Raw genomic sequence first — 12,490 nt, 5'->3', positions numbered from 1 at the left:
TGTTTGTTTGTCCCCCTCCTCCTCCCACTCCTCCTCCTCCTCGCCCGCCGCACCGCAGACGAGCAGCGGCCGGTGAAGCAGCGTCGCGCCCGCGCCAACTACAGCAGCTGGCAGCTGGAGGAGCTGGAGAAGGCCTTCCAGACCTCGCACTACCCGGATGTCTTCATGAGGGAGGCCCTGGCCCTCAGACTGGACCTCATCGAGGCCAGAGTGCAGGTGACCACACACACGCATGCAATCTATAAGATAGCGCGTACTATTAGTGCTTGATTTACTAACAATTAGAGAAGTCCGATATTATCGGCCGATAAATGCTTTAAAATGTGATATCGGAAATTATCGGTATGGGTTTCAAGAAGTAAAATGTATGACTTTGTACAGAGGGCCAATAAACCTTAAAGGCTCTTCCTTTGCGTGCCGGCCCAATCACATAATATCTACGGCTTTTCACATACTCATAAGTGAATGCAAGCATACTTGGTCAACAGCCATACAGGTCACACTGAGGGTGGCCGTATAAACAACTTTAACACTGTTACAAATATGTGCCACACTGTGAACCCACACCAAACAAGAATGACAACAACATTTCGGGAGAACATCCGCACCGTAACAGAACATAAACACAACAGAACAAATACCCAGAAGCCCTTGCAGCACTAACTCTTCCGGGACGCTACAATATACACCCTCCCGCCCACCTCAACCTCCTCATGCTCTTTAGGGAGAGCATGTCCCAAATTCCAAGCTGCTGTTTTGAGGCATGTTAAAAAAATAATGCACTTTGTGACTTCAATAATAAATATGGCAGTGCCATGTTGGCATTTTTTCCCCATAACTGGAGTTGATTTATTTTGGAAAACCTTGCATACTTGCCAACCCTCCCGAATTTTCCGGGAGACTCCCGAAATTCAGCGCCTCTCCCGAAAACCTCCCGGGACAAATATTCTCTCGAAAATCTCCTGATTTTCAGCCGGACCTGAGTGAGGACAGCCTTTTTTCATGACGGGAGGACAACAGGGTGACAAGAACTAAATCATCCAGACTAGAGATCAATTGTATTATTATGTTTATCTTACCTAAAAATAAATATATTTATTAATAAATTAAAAAAAAAACTAAATACATTTTTACTATATTTTGCTAAAAACATCAAAATTAATTGTATTTTTAAATGTATTTTTTCAGACTCCTTATTACATCCAGCCATAGAATTATACATTAAAATAAATAATTAATTTTAAATTATCATAATAATTCATTTAAAATGACCATATTTAATTATTAAAATAATTGCTTGTTTATCAACAACTTTAGCATTTTATTCATTACATTTTGAAGCTCTCAGAAGTCAAGTTATGTTATATTCCTTAGTATTTATTTATGCAAGTTTGAAGTATCAATTATCTAAACACAGTTTTGTTTGCATATTTTCAGGATGTATATATATATATATATATATATATACATGAAATACTTCACTTGGTGAATTCTAGCTGTCAATATACTCCTCCCCTCTTAACCACGCCCCAAACCACGCCCCACCCCACTCCTGACCACGCCCCCTGACCCCCACCTCCCGAAATCGGAGGTTTCAAGGTTGGCAAGTATGACCTTGTTACATTGTTTAATGCATCACAACAAAATTAGGCATAATAATGATGATCTAACTTCACCTATTTGGGGTAAAAAAATATTTTTTGCAAACCAGTAATTATAGTCTGCAAATGATGTGTTGTTGTTGAGTGTCGGTGCTGTCTAGAGCTCGGCAGAGTAACCGTGTAATACTCTTCCATATCAGTAGGTGGCAGCCGGTAGCTAATTGCTTTGTAGATGTCGGAAACAGCGTGCAGGTAAAAGGGTGTCTAATGCTTAAACAAAAAATAAACAAAAGGTGAGTTAGGGAAGGCTATGCAGAATTAAACTAAAACTAAACTGGCTACAAAGTAAACAAAAACAAAATGCTGGACGACCGCAAAGACTTACTGTGGAGCAAAAGACTGCGTCCACAAAGTACATCCGAACATGACACGACAATCAACAATGTCCCCACAAAGAAGGATAAAAACAACTGAAATATTCTTGATTGCTAAAACAAAGTAGATGCGGGAAATATTAAAGGCACTGCCTTTAGCGTCCTCTACAACCCGTCGTCACGTCTGCTTTTCCTCTATACAAACAGCGTGCCGTCCCAATCACATAATATATGCGGCATACTTGGTCAACAGCCATACAGGTCACACTGAGGGTGGCCGTATAAACAACTTTAACACTGTCACAAATATGCGCCACACTGTGAACCCACACCAAACAAGAACGACAAACACGTTTCGGGAGAACATCCGCACCGTAACACAACATAAACACAACAGAAGAAATACCCAGATAACCAGATATACCGATAATATCCGATATCACATTTTTAAGCATTTATCGGCCGATAATACCAGCAGTCCGATATTATCGGACAGCTCCACTATCAAGTTTACGCGCGTTTTAGCACACGCGGACCTTTAGCAAATCAGGCACTTAGTTTTTGTTCCATTTGGTGCAGACGTTTGTGCATCAAATATGGAAAAAGACCAAAAATGCAATACCATTCTGTTATTCTCTTTACACAAGATGTGATTTTTTTAAAAACAGGAATAATCATTTGGAGTGCATGAGAAAGTGGGGGAAAAAACATAACTCTCTTTGACCACATTAGCGTTACTAGACGTACGATAATTATACAATTATACAACTAGCACATTTTTTGTACACAAGATGTTTATTTTTATTTTTATATTATTTCTATTTATATATACTGTGTTTTCCGCACTACAGGATATAAGCCGCACCCACTCAATTTTAGAAGAAAACTAATATTTTTCCATATATTAGCCGGACCAGACTATAAGCTACACATATATATATATATATTGTGAACTGAGTTATTTATACATTAAGATGTTTATTTACATACATTAATCGTTTCCAAACTGTGTCTGTAACACGGCAGTAAAACGGCTCATCAAACAAAACAGAAGTCATGCTCATGGACCCAGCAGCTGCGGAAGCAAGCTCTCCAACAAGCTAAACAGACTTAGTAACTCCACGGTGACGTCTTGGTGAATTTACTGAGGAATTTGTGAAACAACAATCGTTACTGGAGGGTAAAATGGGACAAAATTAAATTAATAATTACATATTTAAATAATAACCTAAATGTTTCATTCATTCATTATATTTGTCATTACATTCACATTTATATTTTTAAATGTATTAATTAATAATTAACAATAACATTTAAATAATTATTTAAATATTATATAGTTGTTATTGTTTTTGTTTTTTTATATATTTATGGACAAGTATGGTGCACAATACTGGCCGTGCCAGCAACTTGAGGGTTCCAGGTTCGATCCCCGCTTCTGCCATCCTAGTCACTGCCGTTGTGTCCTTGGGCAAGACACTTCACCCACCTGCTCCCACTGCCACCCACACTGGTTTAAATGTAACTTAGATATTGGGTTTCACTATGTAAAAGCGCTTTGAGTCACGGGAGAAAAGCGCTATATAAATATAATTCACTTCACTTCACATGCTGCTGAGTCAGCATAGTAAACAACATGTGTAACAGGACTGAGCTTAAAACCAAGCGGCGACGCTGATGAGTGATGATATCTTGTGGGAAAACGTCGTCAGGGGGTTGCCTACAGCCACACCTGTTACGCTTTTTTTTAGACTTGGAGACTCTGCAGTTCAATGTTTACTTATCAATCAATGTTTACTTATATAGCCCTAAATCACAAGTGTCTCAAAGGGCTGCACAAGCCACAACGACATCCTCGGCTCAGATCCATAATAATAATAATAATAATAATAATAGATTTTATTTGTGGAAAAAAAAAGCACTTTACATTGACTAAACAACCTCAAAGTGCTACTGTGTATTTAAAAAAAAGATAATAAAAAATAAATAAAAATAAAAACTAGAACAGCCTAATAATAATAATAATAATAGATTTTATTTGTGAAAAAAAAAGCACTTTACATTGAGTAAACAACCTCAAAGTGCTACTGTGTATTAAAAAAATAAATAAAAAGATAATAAAAAATAAATAAAAATAAAAACTCGAACAGCCTAATAATAATAATAATAATAGATTTTATTTGTGAAAAAAAGCACTTTACATTGACTAAACAACCTCAAAGTGCTACTGTGTATTTAAAAAAAAGATAATTAAAAATAAATAAAAATAAAAACTAGAACAGCCTAATAATAATAATAATAATAGATTTTATTTGTGGAAAAAAAAAGCACTTTACATTGAGTAAACAACCTCAAAGTGCTACTGTGTATTTCAAAAATTAAAAAAAAAGATAATAAAAAAAAAAAAAAAATAAAAACTCGAACAGCCTAATAATAATAATAATAATAGATTTTATTTGTGAAAAAAAAAGCACTTTACATTGAGTAAACAACCTCAAAGTGCTACTGTGTATTTAAATTTTTTTTAAAAAGATAATAAAAAATAAATAAAAATAAAAACTCGAACAGCCTAATAATAATAATAGATTTTATTTGTGGAAAAAAAAGCACTTTACATTGAGTAAACAACCACAAAGTGCTACTGTGTATTAAAAAGCCTAATAGCTAGAACTAGTATGCATATATCTAAAAAAAAAAAAAAAAAAGGCTTTTTTAAAAAAGAAGGGTTTTTAAGCCTTTTTTTAAAAGCATCCACAGTCTGTGGTGCCCTCAGGTGGTCAGGGAGAGCGTTCCACAGACTGGGAGCGGCGTAGCTTTGTCCTCGGAGGTTAGTCTGTCCGGAGCGGAGGTGTCCAGTGGAGGATTTGGGGGTGAGTAGTTCTTTGAGGCATTTCCATGGAGGCACTGGTGGGTTAGTAGGGAGACTTTGTATTCAATCCTGAGTGGAACAGGAAGCCAGTGAAGGGATTTGAGAACTGGTGTGATATGGTCATATTTCCGCACTCTCATCAGGATTCTAGCAGCACTATTTTGTATGTATCGCAGCTTCTGGATGTTCTTGTCCCTTTTTAATTAGAGCATATCCTAAATGTGATTCCAGGTTTGGTTCCAGAACCGCCGCGCCAAGATGAGGCGCCAGCTGAAGCTCCAGGGTCAGTGTGTGGATCCTCATCCCAAGGGAGAAGACGCCGACACGCCGGAAAAAAACGCCAGTGGTTCGAAACATCACGCGGCTTCCGACAGCGAGCGCTGGCCCGGAGGACAGGAAGACGACGGCGACGACGACGACGACTACCCGTGGACAAAAGCCGCCGTCGCCGTGGAAGCCACGGGTCGGAGGTCGGAGAAGCGGGCGGGGCCCAGCTCGGAGCAGCTGCGCTCATGCAGCATCGCCAAGCTGAGGGCCAAAGCCAGGGAGCACGAGGCCGAGATCCACGGCGCCGCCAACGCCGATGATTGATGCGTTTCCTGCTTCCTGTTTGCTGCACACGGAGACGCCATCAAGACTCTTAAACGCGTTTGTATAGACTCCCTGGACACTACATTAGGCACATCTCGCTCTAAATAGCCCGTTATTATTTCTGTACGGGCACTAATAACGACTCTGCAGCTTTAAACGGTGGCAGGAAAATTCAATCTTTAATTCACTTTGACGGCGTGTGACTTTTTATTCCGACAGCAGGCTTACGTGGCGAGCGAGGCGAAGGGGCGTTCATGTTGCTGCGACCTTGACCTGCCGGCTTCCTCCGGGCAGGATGAGAATAAACAAAGGGAATCATGCTGAGTGAGTGAATCCATTAAAGGCCTACTGAAATGCCATTTTCTTATTTAAACAGGTCCATTCTATGTGTCATACTTGATCATTTCGCGATATTGCCATATTTTTGCTGAAAGGATTTAGTAGAGAACATCGACGATAAAGTTCACAACTTTTAGTCGCTGATAAAAAAAAGCCTTGCCTGTAGCAGACGAGTAGCGTGACGTCACAGGTTGTGGAGCTCCTCACATCTGCACATTGTTTACAATCATGGCCACCAGCAGCGAGAGCGATACGGACCGAGAAAGCGACGATTTCCCCATTAATTTGAGCGAGGATGAAAGATTTGTGGATGAGGAAAGTGAGAGTGAAGGACTAGAGGGCAGTGGGAGCGATTCAGATAGGGAAGATGCTGTGAGGGACCTGATATTCAGCTGGGAATGACTAAAACAGTAAATAAACACAAGACATATATATACTCTATTAGCCACAACACAACCAGGCTTATATTTAATATGCCACAAATTAATCCCGCATAACAAACACCTCCCCCCTCCCGTCCATATAACCCGCCAATACAACTCAAACACCTGCACAACACACTCAATCCCACAGCCCAAAGTACCGTTCACCTCCCCAAAGTTCATACAGCACATATATTTCCCCAAAAGTTACGTACGTGACATGCACATAGCAGCACGCACGTACGGAGCAAGCGATCAAATGTTTGGAAGCCGCAGCTGCATGCGTACTCACAGTACCGCGTCTGCGCATCCAACTCAAAGTCCTCCTGGTAAGAGTCTCTGTTGTCCCAGTTCTCCACAGGCCAATGGTAAAGCTTGACTGTCATCTTTCCTTTCGGGAATGTAAACAATGAAACACCGGCTGTGTTTGTGTTGCTGCAGTCAGCCCGCAATACACCGCTTCCCACCTACAGCTTTCTTCTTTGCTGTCTCCATTGTAAATTGAACAAATTGCATAAAATTCACCAACACATATGTCCAGAATACTGTGGAATTTTGCGATGGAAACAGACGACTTAATAGCTGGCCACCATGCTGTCCCAAAATGTCCTCTACAATCCGTGACGTCACACGCCGACGTCATCATACCGAGACGTTTTCAGCAGGATATATTGCGCGGAATTTAAAATTGCACTTTAGTAAGCTAACCCGGCCGTATTAGCATGTGTTGCAATGTTAAGATTTCATCATTGATGTATAAACTATCAGACTGCGTGGTCGGCAGTAGTAGCTTTCAGTAGGCCTTTAACGTGGACCCCGACTTAAACAAGTTGAAAAACTTATTGGGGTGTTACCATTTAGTGGTCAATTGTATGGAATATGTACTGTGCAATCTACTTATAACAGTCTCAATCAATCAATCAGGTCACATGATGAAAACAACATGGCGTATATTTACGCCAGTGACGTGCAGTCACTAGAGGCAGGTGAGGCGGGGCCTCACCTGCCATCATGGAAAGAAAAAAAATGTAAAAAGAAAAAAAAAATGTTTAATTGTTATATGTATCCAGTGATTATACTATAAAGTTATTTTCCATTTAACTTCACCAGTTTTAGATTATTTTTATTTAAAATCGCTGAATTTTCACATTTGCCGTTCAAATACTGAGAAGAGACGATGCGGTGAACAGCAGCCAGTTGAGGCACGTCACTCAGTGCCTCAACATGGATTGCGGACTCTGCTAACTGCTGGCCTGCTGTGCAGTGAGACTGTATTGCTATATGAATTATATTATACATTTCCATAGTTTAGTTAGCTGAGGTATATAATGTACAGTGTATTTTGTCAACAACTGTATGTGTGTAATGTATTTCTTGTGCTGAGCGATCATAAAACGGCTGCAAAAGACGCACTGGCTGAGGCTCGCAGTAATCCCGCCTCCTGCACCCCCGTCGTAGAATGCACCACCTGACAGGAGTGTTATATCAACTAAAGCCCACACTTAAACTTTCCACGTGCAAGATTGAATCTATTTAAAAAAGTTATTTCATAAGAAGCCAAAAAGTGCAAAAACAATAATGTTCGTGTTGGAGGAGTTGTGAATGACTGCAGGGCCACAACATTAGGTACACCTGCAGACTGCAGGTTTATCTAATTCACAACTCCTCCAACACGAACATTATTGTTTTTGCACTTTTGGGCTTCTTATTAAATAACTTTTGTAACCTATTTTCATGGGCTTTCCTATTTGTGATGTTAAGTTCCTGTTATGCGCTGTTATACAGTATATGCCTTGAGCTCTTATTTTGAAGGTGCTAAGAGCGGAAGTGATGACACGTTGGAGTGGAGCTTTTGACAGAAGGTAAATAAAGTGGTCCTCGTGTAAACTGGAGCCTCCGTGTTTGTTATTTTGTAGTTTCATACAGTATAGGCGACATTTATAAACCCTCGGTTACACTTTTTTAAATAGATTCAATCTTGCACGTGGAAAGCTAAGTGAGGGCTTTAGTTGATATAACACTCCCGTCAGGGGGTGCATTAATCCAGCACAACAGCGGCGCATGGACTTCATTTATAAGTAAAGGTAAGACCATAATAACGTTTTTTTAATTAAATGTGCTTTTTTGTGTGCTACAGTTTGTATGTGTAAAGTTAAAGTTAAGTTAAAGTACCAATGATAGTCACACACACACTAGGTGTAATGACATTTGTCCTCTGCATTTGACCCATCCCTTTGATCACCCCCTGGGAGGTGAGGGGAGCAGTGGGCAGCAGCGGCGCCGCGCCCGGGAATAATTTTTGGTGATTTAACCCCCAATTCCAAGCCTTGATGCTGAGTGCCAAGCAGGGAAGAATGCTGGTATGAGCTTTTAAACATAACCCGTTAACTGCTGCCAATCAAATGGTGAATAAGATACTCTTTAGGGTTCATATGTTTGTAAATCTGACTGTGATGAAGTCAGTGCCTCACCAGCCATCAACCTCACCGCACGTCACTGATTTACGCCTTCAACATAACGTGTGTCGTTTCGTAATGAATCACTATACTGTAATTTGATACTACACAATGTCAGAATGTAAACTAAAGTACTACAATTAATAATAATAATAATAATAATATGTGCCACTGCCACTCTCGAGAGTTGCCAGTGTGACACTGCCCTCTGCTGGCCAGGATTATACTGCTTTATTTAACACAGTTTGATTGATTGATTGAGACTTTTATTAGTAGATTGCACAGTACAGTACATATTCCGTACAATTGACCACTAAATGGTAACACCCCAATAAGTTTTTCAACTTGTTTAAGTCGGGGGTCAACGTTAATCAATTCATGGCAGTGCTTCTCAAGCTCCTCAGAAAACACTTGGCTTTCCAAGCGCCGCCATAATGACCAACTTTAAAATCCAGTAGCGTAGTAGGTCTAAATGTTCATTGGAAACAAGGCAGAGGTTTTATTTAACAAGTATATTTAATATTTTTCGCCACTGTTACATTAAAGTACCAATGATTCTCTGCGTTTGACCCATCACCTTGTTCCACCCACTGGGAGGTGAGGGGAGCAGTGAGCAGCAGCGGTGGCCACGCCCGGGAATCATTTTTTTGGTGATTTAACCCCCAATTCCAACCCTTGATGCTGAGTGCCAAGCAGGGAGGTAACGGGTCCCATTTTTATAGTCTTTGGTATGACTCGGACACAGTTTGAACAGTAACACTGTGTTTGAATAGTTAGGTGATTTGACGTAACCCTATATCAGACCTGGGCAAATTAAGGCCCGGGTTGAGCTTTTCAATCTGGCCCGCCGGACATTCCCAAATAATATTTTTTTTAGATCTTTAAGATGGAAAGTGTAGCTGCCTTTATAATGTGCAGTGATGTTTTTTAATGACTGTAAGTCTTCAACTATACAAAGTAGTTACTATGGTAATTGTAGAGGTTGCCCTCTAGTGGGTTCCTCGGACCACCACACACTGCCACGAGCCCGGATGTCTGAGTACTGCGCTGTTTTATTTGCATAAAGATTGCTCGGCTATTGCTTTTCCAGCAAAATGTCTTCCTTTTCAGAGTCCGTGTCTCTCTCTCTCTCTCTCTCTGGCTCCCACTCCAACTCCAACAACGTGTCTCGTCCCGGCTGCTGCTAATAAAGGCGACGGGTGATTAGATAACAAGGCCCACCTGGGCCATCTACTCACCTGTCGCCGTCTTCGAGGCCGGTCCTTGCACACCCCGTTCCGCGGCAGGCCCGCAGGCCACGCCCCCCCTCTACAGTAATCTAATTAGTTACTATGGTCATCTAATTAGTTACTATGGTAATATAATTAGTTACTATGGTCAGATCAGATACATCAAATTGTAGGTGGGTTTATTTTACCCTTCGCGTTCATATTTCGCTGTTTGTTGCATTTTATTTTGTTCTCTTGATTGTAAAATATGTCGATGGAGAGTGAATATGTTGTCAATATTCAGTGTTTTATCCTTCATAGTTAATATTGTAACTCCAACATTCTTTATTTTCATGTACATTCTGGGTGTCTCATTCAGTAAAAAATTTTTAAAATTCCATTCCGTTTTTTAAGGCGGTCTGTCAGAACGTTTTTAAGCATTCAATCAGACATTATTGTGAGGTTTTGTATTAGTGTTCCTAAAAATAGATACACCGGCCCCCAGACACATTTTTTTCTCTAAATTTTCAATTTATGAATGTACAACTGTTTGTTTATTTTGTTGACCACTGACCGAAGAAAAAAATAATACACTTAAAAAACTACTACTTTATTAATATTAGTATAATTACTACATTAGGGCTTCAACCCACTTAAAAACTTACCATATCTTGCAAGAAACGTGTACATATGTTCATCAAACACCAAGAAACATGTACATATATTCATCAAACACCAAGAAATGTGTACATGTCAGGTTCAAACACTGATGACATCTATTAAACAAGACAAGAAGCAAAGAATCAAACAGAGACATAATTCAATTTGGACTCAATATTGAGGAGAGTCGCCTGTACACTGTACCCTTGTACAGTATCTCAGCACGCTATGGCTAAAGATCGTACTCCTCCTTCTTTATTTGACTTTCTCCGACCACATGACCACAGCTGCTTCCAGAGGGAAGTGGGTCGTAAACAGCGTTGCCTTTGGCTACATCCATCCATCCATTTTCTACCGCTTATTCCCTTTGGGGTGGCGGGGGGCGCTGGAGCCTATCTCAGCTACAATCGGGCGGAAGGCGGCGTACACCCTGGACAAGTGGCCACCTCATCGCAGGGCCAACACAGATAGACAGACAACATTCACACTCACATTCACACACTAGGGCCTATTTAATGTTGCCAATCAACCTATCCCCAGGTGCATGTCTTTGGAGGTGGGAGGAAGCCGGAGTACCCGGAGGGAACCCCACGCAGGACATGCAAACTCCACACAGAAGGGATTGAACCCAAGACTACTCAGGACCTTCGTATTGTGAGGCAGATGCACTAACCCCTCTTCCACCGTGCTGCCCCCTTTGGTTACAGAACAGTTCAAAAGAACAGGTCGTAAACACTTCACAGAAAAGGTCGTAAACGAGTTCGAAAAGAGATCGCCTGGAAATTGGGCAGATCCTTCCTTCTCTCCGCTTTGAAGTCCTTGGGTGAGAACAATATCTTTCCGTTGATTACCATACATGAAAGAAAACAGAAACACCTTCATGTTGCTTTCCCCCTTCCACAGTGGAGTTTTACGAGCCTTCTTCTTGGTAGGTTTCAAAGACAGCTTTTGTCTTCTTGCTCAATTTAACACAAAGTTTTTGTGATAACTTAGAAACAATTATTCTAACAGTACATATATTTCATCAAATACCAAGAAACGTGTACATATATGTTCATCAAACACCATACAGACCCAAACATTTGGTGGAAATTTTCATTTTTCCTCTGTTTTATATTTTTTGTGTGTTTTCTAATCAAAAACATGATTATTTTGTCTGTAGAAAGTGTCGCCGTTCCAATTAAAAAAAAACAAGCTGCGGGCCGCAAATGGCCCTAGGGCCACACATTGGACACCACTGCTATAGGAGAACACTTTCATAGATTCATTTATTTATTTTCTTAAACCCCATTAAGAAAAAAAAGCTCATATCAACATAATCCCTCCTAACCTCATGTCTTTTTTCTTTAATTATATAAAGTTAACACTGCTATTTGTAAAACAACATACAGTGCATGGAATAAAGTTTCAAATGTTTGCACACACGGTATCATCTTTGTGCAGAGCAGATAAGAAGGTGTGCACACACACACACCCATCTTAACTTGTGTGCACACCATGATAAAGAATGTTTGTGTGCACACAGGAGGTTAACATACTCAGGACTCTTTTAGTGAAACTATACACAACTTTTTATTTTTGTGAGTTAAATCAGGCAGCAAAGTGATTTTAAACGGTGTATTTTACATTTCTAGCAAGCTTGCTGGGAAAGTAGCTCACTAGTGCATTTATATTCAACAGTATTGTATCAATATATAACAAATATTTGACTTCGGTTTTATCAAGATTTTTGTTTAACCTTTATTGGGATTTTTTTGGTGTTGAATCAGGCTCAAAGGTGATTTCAATAGTGAACTTGAACAAAAAGTATTGAAGCTTTGAACCTAGCCAGATTATTATATTTAATAATGAACATATTCCAACTATTTGAGGTATCATAATTCATCCCAAAGGTGTTCTATCGGGTTCAGGTCAGGACTCTGTGCAGGCCAGTCAAGTTCATCCACACCAGACTCTGTCATCCATGTCTT

General features: G+C 40.1%; 1 protein-coding gene across 1 annotated transcript in view; it reads left to right on the top strand.

Annotated features, from left to right (window-relative positions):
• The window catches only part of LOC133620467 (visual system homeobox 2), an 11,762-nt gene extending 5,449 nt beyond the window's left edge, over nucleotides 1-6,313 (top strand). The window contains exons 2-3 of the mRNA XM_061982021.2: nucleotides 59-216; nucleotides 5,076-6,313. Coding sequence (XP_061838005.2) covers nucleotides 59-216; nucleotides 5,076-5,435 — 518 coding nt within the window. The 3' untranslated portion in view covers nucleotides 5,436-6,313. The remainder of the gene's footprint in view (nucleotides 1-58; nucleotides 217-5,075) is intronic.
• Nucleotides 6,314-12,490: the final 6,177 nt, after the last annotated feature.

Source organism: Nerophis lumbriciformis, linkage group LG24 (assembly GCF_033978685.3).
Source record: "Nerophis lumbriciformis linkage group LG24, RoL_Nlum_v2.1, whole genome shotgun sequence".
Lineage (NCBI taxonomy): Eukaryota > Metazoa > Chordata > Actinopteri > Syngnathiformes > Syngnathidae > Nerophis > Nerophis lumbriciformis.
This window is presented reverse-complemented; position numbering and strand designations above follow the sequence as displayed.